Source organism: Dermochelys coriacea, chromosome 7, assembly GCF_009764565.3.
Source record: "Dermochelys coriacea isolate rDerCor1 chromosome 7, rDerCor1.pri.v4, whole genome shotgun sequence".
Classification (NCBI taxonomy): domain Eukaryota; kingdom Metazoa; phylum Chordata; order Testudines; family Dermochelyidae; genus Dermochelys; species Dermochelys coriacea.
The window spans coordinates 45,012,091-45,035,702 of record NC_050074.1 but is presented as its reverse complement, the minus strand read 5'-3'; the positions used below and the strand labels follow the sequence as shown (position 1 = coordinate 45,035,702).

Genomic DNA, 23,612 nt, shown 5'->3' with positions numbered 1-23,612 from the left:
CTTGGTAACTATACCCCCACAACAAGTTGGGGTAAATTCTCCCTTCAGACTTCCATGTGCAAATTCCACCGATTTTGAATGGCATTCTGTATGGGCAGCATTTGGCTCTGCAACATTTTTAAAAAGCTGGCAATCGGAGATTGATTCCTGTAGGTCTAATAGCTCTCTTCTGGTGTCTCAACTACAGTTTATCAATGTACTTTGACTCTGTCTTCTGTTGTTGGCCTTTTATATGTGTTTGTCTTCTCCAACCCACAGGTTCAGAGGATGGAAAAATTCATGTCTGGAATGGGGAGAGTGGGATGAAGGTGGCTGTGTTGGATGGGAAACACACAGGTCCTATAACCTGTCTGCAGTTCAATCCCAAATTCATGACCTTTGCCAGTGCATGTTCCAACATGGTAAGAACACAGCTCCATCCTTTTCAGCCTGAGGGCCAAACACCTTTTCTGGTAGGTCAATGGGCCAGAATTAATATTGGAGTAGATTCTCTGCCCTGTTCTATTCCCTTTGCACTGCTCGGTGCCAAAGGAGTGGAAACCACCCACAAGTCCCCTCCATGCATATGCTTCCCTTCGCACAGCTCCTGATGCAGAGGTTGTGTTTGAGGTTGGGGGAGTGGCTGGTCTTCAGGATTTTCTAATTCTCCTCTCTTGGGCTGCCCTGGATGCCTGTGTGGGAGAGGATAGTCATCCTTTGCTAGGTCCTCCCCCTAAGCTCAGGAAGAGCCAGTCCAACTTGCATCCTGCCTTTCCTGTGGTTCCCCCAGCCTGGCATTGGGGACAGAAAGGAACAATGTATATGAAAACATTGAGAACAAGCAGTGCATGCACACAGAAAGATGGGTTCTTTCACACCACCATAATATGGCTGACGTTTCATGATCCTCCATCATAAACATCAGGGACTTTAAGGTCCTGTTCAGGTTCAGTTTTAGGGGCTTGCTAGAAGTGGAGTTCTTAACTGTCTAGTGAAGGTATGGGAGGACTGCTAGGCCTGAGCATGCTCATGTATTGTGTGTAAGATATATAGAATGAGCAGCTTCCTTTGGCAGCATCAGCTTGACTGACATGCATACCAAACCAAACCAGTCCAAGCAGGGATACTAATCCTAAACTGCTGGCAGCATGTATCAGATTCCTTGGCTTGCTTTTGGGGCTCACTGGGTGAGGAATTTCAGGTGCCTAGTCTAGCTCCATGCTTACGTTTTCTTCTTCTTTTAGGCCTTTTGGTTGCCAACCATAGATGACTAATTCTGAAACCACAATGCCCACTGAGTGGCTTCCGTACTGTTAATAGCAGCGTGTTCTTGCAAAGATGGTGTTGGAGCTGCCTACTTCTCCTGGACTGTATGTTCTCATCCATCATGCCCACATATGTTCCTGTATGTCTTTTATTTGCTGCATTCCTTCAGAAGGACTCCTTCATTTGACCTCCGAGAGTCTGATCCTGCTGTACCCAGAAGCTGGGTGCAACATGTACCTACTTTCCAGTCAAAGTCCAATAGGTTCCAGCAGAACTTGTAACTGGCACAGTATTACTTTTGAGAGTGCGGCGGAGGAATAACAAAGTCTGATTTTATGAAAAGTTTGCTGCAGTTTCTAAGGTGTAATTGTGTGGTTTTTTTTCTCTTACTGTAAACACACAAGTCTACAGACAAACTGGGGTGGGTGAATGGGACATGCAATTCTGTCCCACACCTGCATGTTTATCACGCCTGGGATCTCTACAGTGTCACTGTTGAATTCTACAAATACAAACTTAATTTGTGCCAAATACAAGTAGACTGACTGTTTTTAACCCAAATGTCAGATGCATGGAGATTTCTTTTGCTATCGAACACTTGGGCAAAGGCTGCATAGTCGTATCATGGCCTCCATCAGTTTCTAGTTGGTCTAGTGTCTGGCAGACCATACGGGTTTTGCCTGCTGGCAGAGAAAGCTTGAAGCCGCCTCTGTGCCATTCATCATCCCAACATCCAAGGCACACAGGGTACTGAAGAGGTCTGGTGGGCATCCCAAGCAATAAAGGAGTCTGTCAGCAGGAAGATGATTAAAACAAAGACTGAAACTGCAGTAGTCTCCAATATATCTTTCTTTGCTGATCTTACTTGTAAATAATATGGGGGGGAGGATAGTAGGGAGGGGTCATATTTTTTTACTTTTAGGTATTGAAGAGTATGATGTGGGCCAGTATTGTGGGATGAGTTCAGGCTGTTTACCTTCCATTGATGCAGCTTTCTCCTCCTGTTCTGTAAATAAGCTCCATTAAATTCTCCCCAAACTGGGTCTAGGCCTGTATCCCTTTTTTGTTAGTAATTCTTTCACACACAAGATTTTATTCCGTTATGCATTTATCTCACACATTGTGCAAGTTCTCAACAATTGCTTAACAGGCTGTGGCTCACTTAAGTCAGATGGGTGTTATCCAAAGCCAAATGGAGAATTTTTCTTGTATTTTGCCCTGGCATTGCTGTAAAGAATGCCCTTGCAGAAGTATTATGCCTCTGTTCGTGATATACTGCACTCTGCGGTCCATTTTTGGGCAATGCAAAAAGTAAATCAGGCCTACCAACTGGTATTTCATTTTCTTTCTTTTCCTAAGTCGTCATATTGTAAAATTGGTCTGATGCATCTCCATTAGCATGATGAGAAAGGTACAATGTACATGGAGCTATGTATGCACTGTGCTCTCATCTTAACCAAATACTTGCAACCTAGAGACTGAGCATACATCCTAGGAACATTGGCTTGAAAAATCCATTCTTTCTCTCCTGCTGCTGACTCCACCTTCCAAAAAAATGCAAGAGACTGTTAATGTGGCAATCTGAACAGGGAATAGGCTGATCCTGGATGTCATTTTAGTGTCATCTCATACCTGAAAATAATTTTACACCTCTGGTAATAGTGATCTTGATGCTCCATGTTGTGTAGTTTTCCATCTCCACTGTAGGGCCTGGCATCTAACGCAGAGCATGTTCCACTGGAATAATATATGGATTTGTGGTACAGCCCACCCCTTTCTCTGCTCCACCCTTGCTTGTTACAACTGTTAGCATAACGCACACTTCCATAACCAAGGGCTAGGGGTAGAATGGGTTTTTCATCACTGCCAGTCCCCTTTGAGGAATTGGTGCATGTTGCACTGCAGCTTTATCTATGACAGGCACTCTGTATGTCACCAAAAGGGCTGCTGTGCATGAGACAGTCTGAGAAATTAATTGTTTGATTCTATGCTGTGACTAAAAAAAATGCTGTTTAGACTCTGTGTTGTGCCTCTGTGCTAATTATACTGTACATGTTTAAAGCTGATTCTATGGTGTGTTCTGTGTTACGCGAGTTAGTCCGTTACTCAGACTCAGTAGAGATGACAGAGTGACTTTCTTTTGATCTCGCCAAACACTTTTATGCCGCAGGAGTTCCAGATCAGAGATTCCTTTGTATGGCTGCACCAGCATCCCTCCTACTGGCTAATACTGTGCTGATTTCCCCTCAAAAAGCCACGGGCAAAGGGAGATGAAAATCTATTCTTGCACATGATGAGGCTTCTGCAACTGTTTCTTTTTAAGCTCGCTCTTGTTGCATTCTGGGCTGTTTGATGCTATAGCTTCCACTTAGCGTTTCTGTGAGCAGACATATTTTGCAGAGGTTTATAATTTAGCATGTTTATGGTGGTGGTGAGGTTTAAAAATAAAATAAAATTGAGGTTGAAACAATGATAACCTGAAGCAAACTCATTCAGTTTTTTGCAAAGGTGCTCTTAAGTGTGTGAAATGAACAGTTAGACCCCACCAGATATTACTTAAGCAGGGAAGAGACTCAAAAGATTTTTCTTCTGAGAAGTGCCACTTGCAAATCTGCTCTAAACACTATTCATAAGGCTGTGCTCTGTATCCAGCTGTGTTGAAACCCTCTGTGTATGTGCAGCATGGAATATTTAACACAATAGAGGGCAGAAATGGTGATCAAAGAATTTGCACATCAGAAACATCACACATTTTCAGGTCAAGAGAAGTTTGCAGGATCAGACACAAGGCAGCACTGATTGTCAATGTAAAATTGGTAGTATTTTGTCTTTAGGGAACTAGATTTTTTTTTTTTCTTCTTCCCGACTGATTTTCTTTGTTGCATGAGTCTCTCATAATCTTAATGTAGCGATCAGGGTTTCTGACAGGGTTTTAGGGAAAAATGGAAAGAGAGCTAACTGTGCCAAAACAATTATCTGGAAACTTTTAAAAAAACACTCAGTTGCATTCATTAGCTTTCATAGAACAAACTGAAAGACTGGGAAATAGGCTTTCAAGGAATATGCAGGGCTTGAAAACTAAAGAATATTAGGAGTGACACTTCAGTACTTTTAGGGGAAACTGGGTATAATCAGAATAGAACCTCTAAAAATAGTATCACCTTACCCAGCCTACTGTGAGAGCTCCGTGGCTATATCCTGTCACTTTGACTCCCATTGGCCCTGCAGAGTTGATAAGTGAGAGTGAGCTGGATTGCGAATCTTCATTACTGGTGGTGTCAGTAATAGGAGTAGAAAGTGGCTCAGCTTGACCTCTTCTCAGATCCATATACAAGATTGCAAAGGAGGCAATTTATCTTTTATTTTAAAAAAAAAAAAAAATCCTGTCCGTACCCCAATCCTGCAGATATAACACAGGTGCTTAACTTTATGTGAATAATGCCATTGATGCATGTGTACAAAAATTTGCAGGATTGTGGCGTTGATTCATAATCTAATCAGATTTGATAAGAAGCAACTGAGAATAAATAGGGAAGCTACAATCTCTTTTCTGATCACAGTTCTGGCTATATTTGCACTTTAACAATCTGCAACAGGATTTCTGAGTAGCAGGCTGGGATCCTGTTTGCCTGTGAGAGGCTGTCCATTGCAACTGCTGTCTTATTGACTATATATTTGGTTGTGAACTTGGTTTTGTGAATTTAACTTTTAGGTGGTGACCATCTATTGGAGTGTAAATACATTAATGTCAAATTATGAGATGCCATAAAATACTGCAGATGTGGAAAATTCAGTGTTGTGGCTGTTACCAAATAAATATTTTGTAGACCAATTTTTTTTTAAGTAATGTAGATTCTGTATTTACTACTTGATGATTAGTTTTACTGTGCAAATTTATTTACTGTTTGTAGGGGAGGGGAAAACTAATTTAAAATAACTTTAAAAATGTTCCCTGCCTCTGAAGAGTTTGTTCTACCTAATTATAAGGGTTTTGGTAATGGAAACAGACATCTTATGCTATTGCTATACTAACCATCTGTTAAAAGACGCTTTTCTTGCCCTTAAATATACCAGTAAGTTGAATAACTAGACATGAGTTTTGTACTGGGACTTGTTTGGTCATCTGTGTGTGACTGTACCCTGGTCAGGTGATTGTTTAGGATTGAACCTGTGACCTGGATTTAAAAGCATGAGCCCCAACTGCTTGCTCTATTGGCAAAAGGTCTATTGGCTTGAATGTAGTGGGAGACACAAACCTCTTAATATGGTCCGGCTGCTAGAGAAGGACAAAGACTTGCACTAAGCTAATGAGGGTTAGATCTGAGTTAAACCATTAAGTGAATTTTATTGTTGTTACTTGAGAAACCGGAAAAAACTTTTTTTCCCCAGTTCTTTTATTACTAAAGTTCTCCCCCTACGTATGGCTTCTCTGAGCCTCTTACCTATCCTAACACATTGTTCAGATGGTCTGGAATAAGGGTTCTTTTTTATATTCTCTGACTTCTCTAACCTGCCTATCTAATTACATAAAGTTGTATGAGCAAATGTGGTGCCATGGCTGTCCATAAGCAGGCTTGAAAGAACAACTTCTCAACAACTTCTCAAGATAAATTTCCCTACTGAATTCACCTGCAAGCTATTATGGATTGTAGCAAAAGTAAGGCATGTCTGCTAATGGAAAACCCCTAACACTGCTTGTGCAATTCTCCAATGTCCTGCTCTACATCTGAAAGGGCGGTTAAAGATATGAAAAGGAGGGGCCGTTGAACTGGAAGTGATGCATTAACAGGTTTCTTATGTGGAAGGAATCTGTACAGAAATATTTTTTTCAGTTAGCTTCTTATCCCCATGGAGCTTAAAGCACTCTACAAACAAAGTATATCTGAGACTTTTTGTCACAGAAATCTGGCAGTTACGGTTGTGAAATGCACAATCTATTTGAGTGCACAGAAATTTAGGCTAGATAATCCTAAAGCAGCAAGACAAAGAGTTGCCCAAATCTGAGCTGAATCCTAGATGTAGAGCTTAAAAAAAGCAATTATTGAAGTATTGTCACCTCTGAAAGATGGTGCTTCCACTACCATAGTCTATCTTCCTACCATCCTCGGGAATGGGTCTTTGCACTGATTCAGTGACAAAACACCACCTTCTTAATCATCACCTCTACTCCAAGCAGCCTGAGTCTTCCCTGGAGGTTTTTTATCCATGTACTAACTGAACCAGCTTAGCCACTTGCATCTGATGAAAGCTCAAGGTCCTGAGGTTATATTGGCCTGGGTTACATGAACAATGCTCTTTTGTTATAAGCAAGTGTTAATTATCTATATGCAAGTCCATAAATTATGAACATTAAATTTGCAAAATATACCATTCAAGTTTATCTTAAATAACTGACCAATGTATGTCTTTATACAAGAAACTACTTGTGCATCTTTGAAGTTTTTGTTGTTGTATTGGATTATTCAGGGCTCCTTTACCAAACAGCATCGGCTGTAGGGGCACCTTAGTGATATGGAGGAGCTTGGTGCTATTGCTTCAGCACCTGGATGCCTCATATATGCATGGTTCCCACACCTAGGACTACAGTTCTTCCCAGCAGCTTCCCTGCTTTTCCAGTGAACTGTAAATCTCCAGCTCCTGATACATGAGGTATGAACCCATCTCTAGCTGACAACAAACACTCATAGAATGCAGCCGTGTATACAAACCTTCACCAAAAACAACTCAGCTGTTTAGTCTGCTTGAGCCCTAGATTTCCAGAAATAAAACTTATGAGCTCCCTACCCACCCTGTGCCAATGGGAGAGATTCTATACTGAAGTGCTACAGTGATATAGCTGTAGACAAGCTCTGAGAATGCTTAAAAGAAGGAATCCATGTGAATTAAAGAACAAAAGCAACTGTAGTAAGTGACTGGCTTCTCCTGAAAGGGTTAAATACAGGTACTGTCAGGAAGTTGGTAGCACAATAAGCTGGTTGTTTCTCCCTTGGAGATGTTTTTCTATTGTTTATGTGAGGTTTTTAACTGTACCTAACTTCTTTCAGAGATAATTATCACCTTGTTCATGGGGGATTGGCTCACTGAGAAACGCCATTTTAGCCTGACCCTGCAGTAGTGTACTTAAATCATGCATTGGGTTAGCCTCAGAAAAGGACAACTCATGTTCTTCGACATCCAATACTACCCCTCAGACCTTGTCCATTCTTGTGAGGTTAGAAGGGAATGAGGGGATGTAACACAGATGTATAATGCCAGAAATGGTACAGGGGGCTAGTATGTTTGGGTGGAGCAAAAGGAAAGTTCTCTTCTGCTCAAGCTGGCACTGTTCCAGTACCTGTCTTACTACAGTAACTCTTCCTCTTACTGGAAAGTGTGCACACAACTGTGCTCTTTCAAGTACACCTGTCTCTTAGTGCTACTTAGTTATAAAACTATTATGCTAGAGTTCTAGAGCTTCTCTATGATGCTAATGTTAGACCCACACTAGAAGTCTCCCTATGGGATAGGGAGCAAGCAGATACCAGACCCAGGGTTGGTATATGATACTCTAAATGCTCTTCATTGATTACAAAAAAAAACCCTTACTTACTCCACAGTCACACCCCCAGACATACTATACCAGAGAGTCAAAAGGTCAGAGTGGTCCTGAGGGCTAGGGCAAGGTTCCTTCCATCAGGATAAGATCATAAGCTGTAGGGAGCGGGCAAAACCACATCTATATCCACATGGGACTCTGGATCAATAAACAGCTCTGATTTGCAGAAATCATAGGCATCCATTTTTTGTCCATTCCGTGTTATCAGTTCTTTGCCTTTGTTTATTAGGCCTTCCACCCGCACAATTCCAAAGAGACAATTCGGGGCAGGCTGCTAGGATCCAAGATGTGCCATTTCCTCCACTTCTTATACAATTTTACATAGTCCATCTGGTTTTCTTTTCTTTTCTGATGACTTTCCATATTTTTCCTCAGAACATAAAATTGTTTTTGTATGGAGATCTAATAGACCCTGACCTTAGGTCCTTGCTTTGGTTGCTAACTTGCAATGCATGCATTCATGTCAAGCACATGTCATTCATACTAGGCCTCAATGACCTATAACATGGATATGTGAATCATATATATATATATATATATATATACACACACACACACTAACAGTCCTCATCCCTGTTGTATAGTAGGATCACAAAGACAGAGATATCATCGTAGGACGCCGGGCTGTTGTCATCCAAAATCCACTGATGGCCATTCTTCTTCCCCTTTGCTGTGTGTACCAGGCACCTGGCCAGTTCTGAAAACCTGCAACAGAAACCCAAACTAACCTGGTTTTCATCTTTCAAGGACTTAATACATGGCACTGCAATTGTTCAAAGCATGACCTGGAGCCTGACTGACAGCCTCTTCTCACTCCCATGAAGAAGGCATTGTTATCCCCATTTCACAGAGGGGCAAATAAAAGTTAAGGCTTTCCTCAGACTCCCACCACAGAGGCAGAGGTAGAAGTTAGGTGCTTTTAACTCCCACCTTTTGCTCAGCCCAGCCCACTCCCTCATGTCACTGGGGCCTCAGATGATGCTAATAATAATTATAAAGGTCAGTATCATTATAGTCATTTTAAAGATGAGAAAACTCAGGCACAAAGTGGTGACATGACTTGCCCAAGGTCAGTCAGTAAGTCAGAGGAATCCGCCGCTTCCAGGCCCGTGCTCTGTTTGTTGGCCCATGCTACCTCCCCATGCATCTACAGCTACAGCCTTCAGTAGTGTGACCAGGTCCATGGGGTTGGGAATAAGCAGTGAGTTTGGATGGCTACAGGAATGCTGATGAACATCTGACCAGACTACACTGGCTGATGATACAGAAGGGCCACAATGTTCCATAAGAGAATGGGAGGATAAGCTAATGTGGTTTGAGTACAGCAGCTAATCCTATAGGAGTTTAATTTAACACACAGGAGCAAGACATGTTAGCCAGAGAGCGGAGTAATTTGTGACTTCAAAACCTGTCTTCACTGTGAGCAGTCCCCCAGCCAAAGCAAGGGAAGACAGAGGCCCCCATTCATCTCCATACCAGCTGCACGGGGTAGTAACAGCTAGAAAAGCTCAATATTACCTGTATGGGTCTGTTCTGTTTTTGTCAATAAAGCTCCTGACAGTCTGGGCCACTTCTTCATTGGACAGAATGTCCCAAAGGCCATCAGTTGCCAGGACAAGGACATCATCTTCTTTAATGTTATGCAAAGCAAAGTCGAACACTTTCACCTAGAGAACAGAGTTAGAGATTTACTTAGGTTTTCCCCATCAGCTCTAGTACATAGCAAATGGTATTCTTCATGTTTCCTCTAGTGTGTTTGGCCTCAAAAATGTAAGCAAATCCTATCTTTCTTTGATTTCCCTATTTAAGGGTGATCATGCTTAATTAACTTCATAAAGGCACATGGCCAGAGGCTGTCCATGAGGGTGGGCCTATTTTGCCATAGTCAGGAAGCCTGAAGAGCATTTGAATCCAAAACTAAATGGGTTATCTTGCTTTATAACAAGTTGGGGCACTGGCACCACTCTAGTGGATTGTTATAAAAGGCTGGTGACTGCACCATTGAATGGGTAAGCTTGGAATGAGCAAGGGGTTGGTCCTCTGAAAGAATCCTGGGCTATGAAAACAGACCAATATACCTGAAACTTTCCCTATCCCTGTCCTCTCCGCCCCACCCTGTGCTGTTGGATTAATACCACCCGCTGGAAGCTGTGCAGTATGCAAACCAATACCAAGTTAGGCTGAGTCCTGCTGCTTCAGAAAGGAGGTTCTATGACCTGGTTCTGCTAAAGTGGGATCCCTAGTTCTGGCAGCTAGACTCTTATGTTCACTATCACAATCCTCACTTCCCCTTAGTCACTTACCTGGGGGATGCAGGAGAGGAATGGCTTGACTTCAATGTCCGTGTCAATAACTTTCAGCTGATGATCCCCCAGCCCTCGTGACACAGCCAGGGTCCCCAGCAAGCGTGTCTGGAACGGAACAAAGCCGTGTGTCAGAGCAACCCAGAACTCAGTGCTCTGAAGGAGTTCTGTGACTTTGGGTGTCAGTGCCCTGCCTCTTCCCAGGCACAAAGCATGGAACTGATGTGAGAGAAAAGAACCCTTGAGACAGAGTCTGATTCTGCCTGGCCCAATGTGAGCAAAAAGTCAGAGGGGCCAAATGCCTGTGGAATGTTTTCATGGACATGAATACACCTGTCCACTAGACCTTGGTTTGGACCAAAGGTCACAGGGTGCTATGGAGATTCAGCCTGCAGGAGGCGGGGCTGGGTTTAGGGCTCTTCTTCAGGTCTAGGGAAGCCTGTAGCTGTAACTTCCTTTGATTTTGGGAGAACTACAAAGATAAAGGAGATTCTCAGCTTTCACTTGCAAAGGCAGGTTCTAGTCCTGTTCCTTCTGGAGAGCCTTGCAAATATAAAGCAACGTAAGCCACTGCAAGGAGCTAGCAGCTGGGCTGCTATAGCATGAGGCTGGGGTGACAAAGTCCCACACTGAGATGCATGCACTTGCTATGCACAATGGTGGCCGCCCCCTGCACACACACACACAGAATCCTGATGCTCCCCTGAATACCTAGGCCCCCCACGTACAGTGGGGTGATCATGGTGGATGATAGCAGTCAGTTCTGTTTGGAGGCAGGGGCAGAAAGACACGTGTGTAGCCCTGCCTCAAAGTGTTAATGCTGGCTCTGGAGGTGCTTGTGTGTGAAGGTCAGTGCTGAAAATGGTTTCCCAGGTAATGTAGGAAGATAGGAAGCGCCAGACTGGATCTGACCCATGGTCCATCTAGTCCAGTGTCCTGTCTCGGACAGTGGCCAACAGCAGATGCTTCAGAGGAAGGTGTAAGAACTACACACACAAGTCTCATCTTGCTCTTTCAGAGAGGTTGGCATAAGCCCTGAAGCAGGATATTTAATATCCCTTCCAAAGTTTGGCTGTCGTTAATTGTAACTCTAGGTAGTCTTGATAGCCACATAACTATCCTCTCCCTCTTTGAATCATGTTGAGTCCTTGGCCTCAGGGCAACACCATGCATCCAGCAGGGATTAGAAAGCACGTTTGCATTGCAGGCTGATGAGGCTTGCCTGGCTGCTCTGTGTTGGGGGGATTGAGCTGCTGGGGAAGCCACGGTAGTGTCTGATGTGGAAGGGTCTTGAGAGTTTCTCTCTGTATGGGATGAAGAGACCATGTAGGTCAGCTACTCCAGGGCCAAGCCTCACAGCACTGCCTATAACTAAATTAAAGAAGGGGTGCTGAGCAGCTGTTACTGTCTTGACAGTCATAGCTCTGTAAGGCTCTTGCCCTCCCAGTGGGTAGAGGTCTGTAGTGAATTCAGTTACCTGCTTCCCATGGCCGTGGATAAGAGGGTACTTGAGGTCAGCTTTCTCCACTGTCTTGTATCCCCTAAAATAAATATATGTCATTCGCTGGCATTTCGTTTACTTAAAGGCTTTTCTATGGGGCCCATCACCCAGTATGTGAGCCTCTCTCAACAAGAGTGAACTTGTCTTCCCAACGCTCCCTGTGACACAGGCACAGAAACTAAGTAATGAACCTCAGCTTACACAAGGATTTTGACAAAACTGGGATTTGACCCCAGCTCTCTTGAGGCTTGGTCCAGTTCCTCAGTGACAAGACCAGACCCTTCTCCTCTCACTTCTCTCCATCTGTACCCCTGCTGGTGCACCAAGACTGGGCTTCCTGGTCATATACCTAGAGAGATGAGGTGCAGAAGGGCTTTTATGCTGTAGACCGTCACTTCTCTGTCCTGAACTCATCGCTGCCCTTCCTCGTAGACAGACAAGAACAGGGGGCTTGCTAATGGCTGGCAAGCAGCCTCCTGTGGGGCAACAGCACTGCCCAGGGAGACTGAACTCGGGTGTCTCGTCATCCTTACTGCTCACACTTCATGTGGCCAGTACAAACATATCAACCTACTCTGTGCAAGGAAAAGGGCTGGGGGAGGGAATGTGGGAATCGGTCAGCCATAAGCATTTTGCACTGGTTGCCATCTGATGGCTATGCAGTGACAAAACAAACTGGTGGCTGGGATTCTGCCTCATTCAAGTCTCCCTTATTGGCACACACAGTAGAGGAGTCCACAATTTAACGTAAACTCCTTCCTCAAGGTGAGTTGCCCCTGGGCAGATGTTGAGGCCCATTAGCAAGGCAGCTTGCACTGTTGTGGTGGAGAGGGGACTTCAGGCTCCAGAGTGTTAGTCCAACTCCTGTCACCAGTGCTAAATTCACTTATCTCCTCACAAGCAGCATTAAGGATCAGAGGGTTCATGCCAGGACCTCCCCTTTCTTTGCACCATACTTCCTCACTGCCAAAAGTGATCTCAGCTGAGCTCACTGGGACACCCGGGGAAGGGAGTGCAATTATAAGGATATCTGCACAAGTCGGAGACTCACCAGCCAGCCATGGAGTAATCCCGGTACAGGACCTTCTGGCCTACGTCATCGCCTTTCAGTCTCCTAGGAAACTCAAACCGGGTGAACTCATCTGCCAGGAGCTTGGGGCAGAGAAAGGCCTAGAGAAGGAATCAAAACGGAATTGTCATCTCACGGGTTAAGGATGACGGCCGCCCCAGACTCATGGATGGAGCCCAGGGCTGGAAGTCAGCAGTAGGGTTGTGCTCTGTTCCAAGCTCTGTCCCTGATGTGCCATGTGATTTTAGACAAGTCTCATCATCGCTCAGTGCCTCAGTTTCACCATCAGTAGAACAGGAATAATGACACTAAAGCTCCAGATGGTTGAGATCTACATATGGAAAATGCGATGTAAGAGCTAAGTAGTGGTATTATTCGCCAGATTCTGCTGTAGCTCAGCCATCAATACTCCTTCTTGGGGGCTGTAGAGCCTGGACTTGATCCCCTTACCTTCCAGCATGGCATGTACTATTGCTGAAGTGCAGGCTGACAGAACCTGTATTTTCTGAGCTCCATCTACCACCCACTCAAGCGGGTGTTAGGGGGTGGTCTCCTTCCTAATTTGGCCATACTGCATTTACCAGTTCCCCAGCACCGAAGGGGCAGTGTACCAAAAATGATGCTCTTGACAGCCTGGACAAGATCCATGACATTAGGAGGAGCTTTGATGCTGGGGGCACAGACAGGGCTAGTGGCTGGTGAAGGGCATTTGCTCACCTGTACAATCTCGCAGGCACACACATTCATCATTATAATACATGCAGGCGGCTAAAAGAAGGCACCACTCACCAGCTGCTGGATTCTCTGCCTCTCTGTCTCTGGAGTGAACTCACTGCTCAGAGGCACTACGCTCTGTTTCCGAACAAGGATCGCCCTGCATGGAAAAGAGAGGAGGTTCTAAGCCTATAGCCATCAGGAAAATGCTTTCTTACCTTGAATTTCATTTCCATTTACGGTACTCCTCCTCTGAGTCAGTAACCGCAGTATAGTCACTCTCTGCTCCCTCCTTCCTTATGTCCCTACTTAGTGTTTTGTTCCACGGGGTCAAGTACACACAAAAACACCTGGGGCCCAATACATCACTGGTCAGAAGGCGCAAGTCCACTGACGTCAAAGTTACACGAGGAATGAATTTGGTATATGGGCAGATGGACACAGCTGGCCTAATTCAGTGCTGATGTAACTTCCATAATTTCATTGCAATTGAATTCTTACACCAGAGCAGAGTTTGGCCTGGTCAGTTTAAGAATGACACAACTTTGTTGGAGAAAGCAATGGACTCACAACTGCCATGGAGACTCTAAAATCCTCCCCTGCTCTGTATTTGAATGCACCCACAGGCCAGGATCAGGAAGAAGAGACATAAACAATGCTTATGTCACACTGGCCCAGCTGGAGGTAGTATTAGCTGCAGCTTAATGGATCTAGAACCAGCAAAGCAATTGGGGCCCCTTGGCTTGGTAGTTCCTTTCATATCCAATAGCCCAATGCTATCTGCACATTGCCAGTTAGAAATAGCCCTGCCAGTCTGTCTGTAAACCTGTCACGTGGATGAAAGGGAATTCTGTATATGCCTAAAGGAATATATCTTACCCATTGATGGGGTAACCCAGTGTGCCATATCCATGTGCTCAGCACCCCATAAGCCATCATGCTCAGCAAAATTCACCATGAGCTGGGGTCTGAACTTACCTGCTGTCCCCAGCATTAGCCACGTAGAGCTTTCCCTGTAGGTAGAGAGCAGCCAGAGCAGTGCAGCCTCCTGACTGATTAGTAGCTTCCATCTCCTGACCAATTATTTCATCCTGTTGGTGTGAACAACTCCAGTTAGCGACCTCATCTGTGGCAGTATGGCTCTCAGGAAGAGCAGCACACTAAATCCAGGATGGTGACTCCAGAACTGATAAAACGATAGTGGGGAATGGAGATACTGCTCTGGCACAACCCGGGGAGCTGCAGCCGGAGCATCTCAGGGCCCTAGTACATGACAGAGCTTAGAACCGCTGGACATCAGAGTGTATTGTAGCAGGTTGAGGGGAAGATTTTCAAAGTTAGGCTCCCAACTCCTGTTGAAAGTGCATGGGAGTTGCGCACCTATCTCCTCTATACCCTTGAACGTCTCCCCGTAACTTCTCAACAGAGGCCAGTTGAGGGCTTGTCAATATGTGCAGTTGCACTAATTCAGGCAAGATGTACACAGATTCAGTTAACCTAGTGCAAATGGCTGTGTGGACGTACTTAGTCTGGGCTGGACCAGGTTTATTTCAGTTTAGTTTATGGCAGTTAGGATCAGGTTTAAGCTAAACTACAATAAGCTGCTCTTAAACCAAACTAAGAGTGTGGATACAGGGGTTGCCTAAACCGCTGCGAGTTTGGGTGGCCTTAGAGAGATCAATCAAGAGGGGAGGTATTTGGCCCTGTGGGAGGCTACAGATCCCATTTTGGACAGTGTGACTGCAGACTGGTTTGTGGGACACCAGGTAAGAGCTGGGCCTCGCTGTGCTAGATGAGAATTGCCTCACTATCCTCCAGTGGCAGTGATGGAGGGAGAGAAGGGGCAAGTCTGAGTAGCACTGGGGCCTGAGCAATTGCTTTCATTGTTTGTGCTATCCTTGATATTGGGCGTGGGTGGAGCAGCAGTGGTGCAATTCTCTCGGTACCCACGGACGGATCACTCACACATTCCTGGAAGGCATTCTCCAGTGCTCCAATGACCACGTCTTCCTGCTGGATTTGTTTTTCCTCCACGAACTGGGGATCGCTGGGACAAATGCAGCAGCCACTCAAATGCATGGGGGGCTGGGCTTCAGTGATGCCTTCCACTACTTCCTCCAGCTTCTGCTTGATGCAGTAATGCAAGTAGTTGGAGGCGATTATTGCTGCATCTGGGCCACCATGGCCATCAAACAGGGCCCAGTAATAACCAGCCAGATACTAGTGGGAGAAGAAGAGTGAAGGTGAGAGTGGCTCTGTGCAGGTAGCAGGAGCACAGCCTGGAACTTTTGACGATAGGTTTTATATATACATATATATGTATATGCCATCCTGGCAGGACACACAACCCCGGTGGCTTTTTCAGATTCACTAACACATCATTTGGCCTCCCCAACATATACAGACTGTGCTGAGCCCCAGAAAGTTTTCTGAACATTCTTGTTTTACTCCTGGCACAGAATCGCAGCAGTGTTCTGCAGGGATAATACCTGAGCTCATGCCTCCTGTAGTTTTCATGGGAAATTCAAGACATGAATTGGCTAAAAACCATGAGGCAGCACTTCTCATTCATAGCAGGAGCTAGTCATCCTTTGTCATCCTTTTCCCACATGGCTACAATGCAGACAAAAACAGTCCACTGACAGTGGCCCAATGATGGTAAATGACATGGCAAAACAGGATGGAGTGGTTAATGAGAGCAACTTAGTTAGGGATATCAAGGATATTTGTTTATTAGCAACTGGCCACATGATGGCAATGCGATATACCCTGAGAACAGCTTGTCTCCCGCAAGGGACTCTGAAAGGCAGCAGCGGGTATACTCATACCATCTGTATGGTCAGAGCAGGTGGACCTCACACTGTCTAGATCAGTAGTTATCATGCTTTTTTACTGGTGACCCTTTTCACATAGCAAGCCTCTGAGTGCGACCCCCCCCCTTATAAATTAAAAACACTTTTTTATATATTTAACACCATTATAAATGCTGGAGGCAAAGCAGGATTTGGGGTGGAGGTTGACAGCTTGTGATCCCCATGTAATAACCTCGTGACCCCCTAAGGAGTCCCGACCCCCAGTTTGAGAACCCCATGTCTAGATGGCCAGAGATGGTGGAACTTATATTATGTGACCTGTGGCTGCTTCCACCCCAGGGCACTGCCCTGCTTCTTCAGACATCCTCTTTCAGTGCCTAATCCAAAACCCACCGAAGGGGCTTTCCATTGCCTCCCATGGGGACTGGAACAGGCTCCCCAAGCTGAACCCCAAGGCAAGGGTGCTCATCATCCAAACAGATGTGTATGAAGGATCAGACATCTCAGCTAGGTTCCATGGTGAGTGGGGAACTAGACATACATCTATACATGAGATACAGGTAGATTAGACAGAACACATGGAATCACCTGATTGGCGCAAAGAATCATCCAGTCCTGCTCCTCCTCCATGCCAGTCTCCCTCCTCCTGATGGATATCTGACAGCATGTCGCCTGGTCCTCATTGAACTCTGATTTCTCTGCATTGATGACTCTGAGGAGACAAATGCTCCAATTAACTGGGAAATGACATACATACCTAGCATTATGCTAGGTCCAAGACGCTTGTGTAAAGAGCCTGTGGAGAATATTATAGTATTGCTGTGTTGCCAACTCTTGTGATTTTATCATGAGTCCGATGGCATTTGGTGTTTTTCAAACCCCAGCTCCTGGAGTCATGGGATTATGAGAGTCTCAGCTTGTATTTTTTTAAAAACTATATTTCTGGCCCTCCAGGCTGGAGAGAAAAACTGGGAAACATGACCCGCAATGGCTCAACTGCCAGAAGGCAAATACAAAAAACCCAACATTTAGACTTTTTAAATCTCATGATTTTAAAGTTAGTCTCATATTTTGGGGGCCAGTGAATCATGACTCTGAAGTGCTTTTGTGAAGCACATAAGGACAAGTCAATTCCAGGGATGGATCTCCTAGGTGTCTGAGCAAATACAGAAAACTAATTACTAGGAAAAGCCCCAAGTTATTTATTGGAGATGGAGGGGTCTCGGGCATTAGGAGTCAGTGACGTCAGTCATTGCATACAGTCACTGTCCTTTTTGCTACTGCAGGTGTATACTTAGGTGGTGGCAAAGCCTGAATGATTTTACATATATAATAATAGTACTTTGCAATTCTCTAGCACCCTCCATTCAAGATTCAAAGTGCTTTATAAATATTCAGTGCATTTAGCTTCACAGCCTCACCTCAGAGGCGTGTATCATTAGATACACACACACCCTTTACAGATAGGGAAATTGAGGCACAGAAAGGTTAAGGCCTCCATTTCCAAAGGTGTCCACTGATTTTTGGGTGCCCCACTTGAGATCCATAAGGCCTGACTTCCAGGGATGCTGAGCACCCCCAGTTCTCTTTAAAGTCGGTTGCAGTTGTGGGCACTCAGCATCTATGAAAACCAGTTGACAGTGTCTCAAGTTGGCCACTCAAAACCAGAGGCACCCAAATCAGCGGAGGCTCTTGGAATCGTAAGCCTTGTTTGAGGTCCCACAGTGAGGGTGGAGCAAGGAATGGAATCCATATCTCCTGACTCCCAGTCCTGTGCTCTGACCACTATACCATGCTTGCTCTCTTTTCAACCTCAGTCATCTCTGTGTCATGTGACAGTGATCTAACAAATAGGTCCATTATGCAGTCACTGCAGGAACACAGAAACAGCTGAATGGGGAGGGAGAAAAGTTTTTATTCAGAGCATAAATGTCAGCAAGTGATTGGAACTACAGAAAATTATAGTGTGATAATCTATTATGTGTACAGTATGGAGTGTCTGTGTTAGAGCCTGGGCTCTCTCTATGACCTTCTCCCGTTGGCTCCGGGAGCACTGGCATTTCTGGCAGGCATGGTACAAGTACATATGCCAGGACTTGTGCTGTGTCTATGTCCCTGCATGAGCATTGTTGTTGCTTGTGTCTGTCCCAGTGTGCCCTCTTTTAAAGGCATCTCTCTCCATGTTCTGGCTTGTATTCACATCTTAATGCCAACAGGGTCAGACCTATGCTTCTGCTACACTGCCTTGCACCACTCTGGCAGTACAAAGCAGCTGTAATGCCAGTATAACTGACCCCCAAAGGATTCCCTGGGTGATGCAGAGCTGTTTGGGTTGAGCGCAGAGATGGAGCCTATCAGGTAAGGATTTTGAGACTGTTTTAGTAAGTTGCTCTGCACGGCCACAGGAACATGTGGCCCAACGATAAAGCACAGTACAGTCGCAGCACAGGACTACTGGAGTCTCATCGTCTGTGAGCTGTCCAGCCAGTCTTAGTGCTTTTAAACCCTTATTACTCTTCGACAGAGTGGAACAGGCAGTCATTATCATTCGCTTACGCTTGGCACAGCAGAGTGGGAGATGGCAAGGAGCCAGTACACACCCTTGATTTTTAGCTCTGGTCCTGGCTCCGGAGCATTTTAGAGCTGCTTGGGAGCTGCTCTGAATTATGTCAGTTGGCTGGGGCCCTAAGCAGCTTTGTGCTCCAGCCATTTCCCTTATCTGCCCAAGACATATACCTCCCCATCCCAAACATGCCCCCTACACTGAGAAAGGGGCACAGGAGCCATTCCACCAGCTCTTCACCTGCTGGGGACTCGACCCATACCAAGGGAATCCTCAGCAGGGGACTCAAGGGAGGTTTCCACTCCCTTTGCACTGTAAAGTGGGCCAGAGAACTTGGCCCTTCCTTGGTCAGGGATGAAGTGAATAGCTTCTACAACCAGCAGTACTGTTAACCCTAAAAAGCAGCCAAAGCCCAAACATTCACTTTGCTCTTTTCTGGAGGGCTGATCCAGTCCTGGCTGGCACAGCAAACACCTCACTGATTTATCTCCTCAAGTTTGAATCTGCATTATTAGAATTCTTCTTCTGTTTTCCTTGGAGCAAAGCATTAAGGTCTCCTCCTCCTGCCTGCAAGCCTGGCTCACACAACAGTACCGTGTAGCCCGGCCTGCCTGTTCCAATGCTAGGAATTACTCTGAAGAGCCTCGTTTGACCAGTTCTCTGCAGCTTTGAGGTTTCTAGCAGACCTTGTGCAACTCAGTATAAACAAAGTCATCACAGAGGACAGGAGAAACATTCAAAAGGAAGGGCCAGATCCTCAGCTGAAGGAAGCAGGCATAGCTTCACTGAAGAGGTGTAGATTTACACCAACGGATTTACACCAGCTCAGTGTTTGTCTCCAAGAGTTGAAGAGCGATGACAGCATGGGAACTGAGGCACAGGCCTGTTGGAAATGCGTGAGTGGGTAAAGCTGGGGGAACAGATCCTCCAAAGCCCACAGTGGCTCCCTCTTCATTTGAGTGCAATTGCAGGGATGCTGACATTGCTCTATGATGAGCTTGGATCCTGGCACCTGAAAGGCTGCCTGTCTCCCCATTCACCTGTGCCCAGTTTGGCTGGCTTTACAGGACACTGTTGCAAGATGGGCTAAGCCCTTGCCTTCGCTCTTACTTACAGCCATGCATGGAACCTTTGCCTATAATCGTGTCAAATCACCACAGCTAAGCAGCACTGAGTGTGGAGAGCACTTGGCTGGGAAATCTCCTGTGTGCTACAAAAGCGGTTCTGCTGATTCACTAGGAGGTGCTCTTCCCCACCCACCCGAGCCATTGCTCCAGTACAGGCTAAGGAGCTCTCTGCTGCCAGATGGTGCCATCTCTCTTGCACTGGTATCCTGGCCAAACTCCAACAGCAATAGCTACATTCTGCCTTAAAACTTCTCCCTGCAGTTTCAAGTGGCTGTGCCTTTCTTTTTCTTCCCTTCCTGCCCTGAGCAGCTGTGGTGCTGCTCAGCAGCCAAGCTTCACCCAGAGATGGGATCCCTGGAGAGTCCTTTGGGATGAGGGGCAGGAGAGAAATGGAAATACTATGTCATCCTAATTCTCTTTCTTCCTTTCTAGCAATCAGGAAGATCTGGAGCCTTCAGGGTAAAAGTCTTTGGTCTGACACCAGCTGTTGATGCCCTGCTGAGCTGGAAGTCCATGAAGACAACACTGGTTGTCTCCAAGCAGCTCCTAACTAGGCAGTAGTTCTCTGATCTCTGCCTCTGCAGCACCTCTTGCCGCTCTACTGAGAACTCAGGGAGTCCATGCTCTGGCCCTCGGGGCTGTGCGAGCAGCAGCATGCAGGCACTATTTCTGTTGACATGCTCACATCCCGACAGGAGAACCCTCTCCCTCTCCTAGTCTGTAGCAGTCAGGGAAGATCTGACATGCCTGCTTTACGTTTTCAGAAAGCTCCTATTTTACCATGCTGTAGTAAACCTGCAGATCTTCCTAATCCTGGCCTGACATCCTGCTTTCGTCTCCCTGGCACAGCCTGGCATGTTCCCACAGGGGGCACAACCACTAGAGGCCAGGACTCCACCTGTTAGATGCTGAAAGCACTTCTAGCCCCAAACCCTAGTTACTAGAACTGTGGCTGGTGTCTATAGACAGTTAGACATTAGATCTGCTGGCAGGGTCAACAACAGATACAAGAACGGGCAGGGGAGAGAGGACAAAAGCGGTGTAGGATGAAGAGCCAGCATTTGCATTTCCTCCTGGGCTTCAGGCTGGGATTTCAGGACACTCAGGATAAAGCTGCTGTGGCATTAAAGCTACGGATTCCATCACAGTTTTGCTCCCCTCCCCGCCCAGCTGTAAGCAGACCCATATTCTCTCTCTCTCTCTCTCACACACGTCTTCCAGGCTGTCTCTCTCTCTCTCTCTCACACACACACACACACACACACATCTTCCAGGCCCTCTCTCTCTCTCACACACACACACACACACACACGCACGCACGCACACGTCTTCCAGGCTCAGCCACGCACCGGATGCTCCCCCATCCCGCCAGTAACCCTGAGCAAAGGGTACTCACTCCGCGTAGCCCGTCCTCCACTGCAGTGGCCTGTCCCGGGGTGGGCAGTAAATAGGCCGCCTGCCTGGAAGTCTCTCGCCGGAGCAGACTCCGCGCAGGAACTTGGGCCTCCTGTACAGCGAGGCAGCTGGCAGCTGCTGCTTCACCCCCCGCCCGAGGGACTCGGCTTTCCCTGGGTTTGTTGTGGATCCGCTTCTCAAAAAATGCTTCTTAAACCAGACTGAAGACATTAAAAAGGAGCGCGAGGGGGAAACCACGTCAGCTTCGTGCTCTGCCCGCGACGGCTCTCTACAACTCAGAGACCAAAACAGAAGTTGGCTGCTGTGGGACGAGTCATAAATGCTAATGCAGGGCTCTGTGCAATCAGTGACCTCAGTGCCTGTGAGTCAGCCACACACACGCGCTGACTGCAACGAGAACTCAGCCCCCTGCTTCTCCCAACGCTTTGCACAGTCCCCGCAATACCTAGAACTGCACACAGGCAGTTCCCCTTGTTACTTAAGGGAAGACTTTGGTCATTTGCACTAGCAAGATTGCAGCCCTATTATGCTCGGTTTTGTACAAGCATGGGGAGAGGCAGTCCCTACCCCAAAGGGTTTACAATCTAAACAGGACAGACAAGGGGAGTGTTGTTATCTCCTTGTACAGCTGGGAAACTGAGGCCCAGCGAGAAAGGAAGTGACTTGCCCACCCAGGAATCAAACCTGAATCTCTTGAGTCCCAGTCCCCTGCTCTAACCATATGATCAGACTCCCTTGGTCCTGGTGACACTCGACACTACAGGGAACAGTAGGACAGCTGTTTTCCTGATAGCTAGTAAAGATGATGTCAAAGTGACACATTTAAGGCACTGTACAAACTTGAAACACCACTGAAGGACAAAACCAGAACGAAAGAGATCCTTAGCGTAGGTTAGAAAAGGGCAGTGGTCTGAGAACAGGACTGTGAGTTAGCAATTCCTGAGGCTAGTGCTCGCTCTGACACTGACTACCTCTATGATCTTGGGTAAGTCATTTAATGCAGCGGCAAATTAAAATTAAATGGGCCTCTGACCCTCCAAAACTACTGGATTCCCCCCAAAGCACTGAGTAACTTCTTCCACTCCCACAGTGCTTGCTCTTCTCTGGTCTCCTACACAAACTTTCCACCCCATGTCTACAGTCTTTTCTTCCCCAGCCCAGAGAACATATTAGTTTCTCGCTAACTCGTGGCTGTGTGAGTTCCAAGCATATCTCCAGGCCTGGATCCCTTACCGCCCAAACCTACTGCTTTGCAGGACTCCGCTCTGGCTCTGAATCTGCTGCATTGTCCTGTCTGCACCTCCCCCATGGAGATAATATTTACCATCCTACCTAATGGGACTTCAGGGTTGTGAGGATTAATTCGTGTCTGTAAAGTTATCTAAATGCTAAGTATTGTCACCAAATCTGACACAGACACCTCCCTTGGGTCCTGAGACATTGCTATTGAATGCCCGTGTTTCCCAATAGCATTTGTTATAATTCCCACCCTGGAAAATGGGGCAGTTAATACACATTTTGGGTTCTGCGTTTTCATTACCTATTAGACCAGCAGTCCCAACCTATGGTCCCCAGAGTACTTGATAATGGCCTATGGAAAACTAGCTGGTGATGTGGCACTGGCTCATCTCCTCCTTGGCCTTGTCTTCATCACTAGCCTATGTAGCGCCCCCTCACCACCTGGTTACCTCCTTTAATGCCAATCCGCAGGTTTTGGTTCTTTTGGTTCTTTCTTTCTTTTCAAAAGGTCTGGGTTCTTTTGGATCCCGCCACCCACCCAGTGGGGTGTATCTTTTTTTTTTTTCCTATGAAATTATTTGGCAGTGCCTCCACCCCCCTTGCTCCTTCCTGGCAGGGTCACCAGGGCAGCTTAGGTGGAAAATTCTAACTACAGAGTAATCCCCACTTACTTGCCAGGTAGTTGGAGACTTCCAAGAAATAACACAAGCACATAAAAATATATTCAACACAATAATTATATTAAACAGGAGACAAATACAACATAACAGGGTAAAACACTATTTTTAGGGTCACCGGTGCCCACACAACAAATACCCATGACTTGATGTAGCAAATGTAAAATTAGTGTCCCGTTGGTACACTTACTTTGCTGGGGCCATTGATGACCTATAATCACAAAATTCTTCTCTGCAATGGTTTAGCAGCGTGGCTGACTGAGTTCAGTACAGCCCAATCCACAGGTGCAATATGCAGCAGGTTATAAAATCCTCAAACCCTTACTCCCTGGCTTGAAGACACAGTTCAG

The 23,612-nt window shown here is 46.1% G+C and overlaps 2 protein-coding genes across 2 annotated transcripts in view; one reads left to right on the top strand and one right to left on the bottom strand.

The window, feature by feature from the left end:
• Positions 1 to 4,610, top strand: part of WDR82 (WD repeat domain 82) — a 33,268-nt gene extending 28,658 nt beyond the window's left edge. The window contains exons 8-9 of the mRNA XM_038408382.2: positions 259 to 401; positions 1,224 to 4,610. Coding sequence (XP_038264310.1) covers positions 259 to 401; positions 1,224 to 1,253 — 173 coding nt within the window. The 3' untranslated portion in view covers positions 1,254 to 4,610. The remainder of the gene's footprint in view (positions 1 to 258; positions 402 to 1,223) is intronic.
• Positions 3,567 to 21,668, bottom strand: PPM1M (protein phosphatase, Mg2+/Mn2+ dependent 1M). The gene is made up of 10 exons (XM_038408381.2): positions 21,327 to 21,668; positions 16,829 to 16,952; positions 15,393 to 15,647; positions 14,406 to 14,518; positions 13,503 to 13,587; positions 12,696 to 12,814; positions 11,621 to 11,684; positions 10,144 to 10,251; positions 9,359 to 9,507; positions 3,567 to 8,545 (listed from the first exon to the last, which is right to left on the bottom strand). The coding sequence occupies exons 1-10, from the start codon at positions 21,554 to 21,556 to the stop codon at positions 8,398 to 8,400; spliced, it is 1,395 nt and encodes a 464-aa protein (XP_038264309.1). The 5' UTR covers positions 21,557 to 21,668; the 3' UTR covers positions 3,567 to 8,397.
• Between the last annotated feature and the right edge of the window lie 1,944 nt (positions 21,669 to 23,612).

Excerpts from the sequence above, each read along its gene's own strand:
- PPM1M (XM_038408381.2), bottom strand. The coding sequence starts at position 21,556 with ATGTCTTCAGTCTGGTTTAAGAAGCATTTTTTGAGAAGCGGATCCACA. Across the intron at positions 16,953-21,326 it reads TGGAGGACGGGCTACGCGGA|AGTCATCAATGCAGAGAAAT; the intron begins GTGAGTACCCTT and ends TTGTCTCCTCAG. Across the intron at positions 12,815-13,502 it reads GGCAGAGAATCCAGCAGCTG|GCCTTTCTCTGCCCCAAGCT; the intron begins GTGAGTGGTGCC and ends TTCCTTCTCTAG.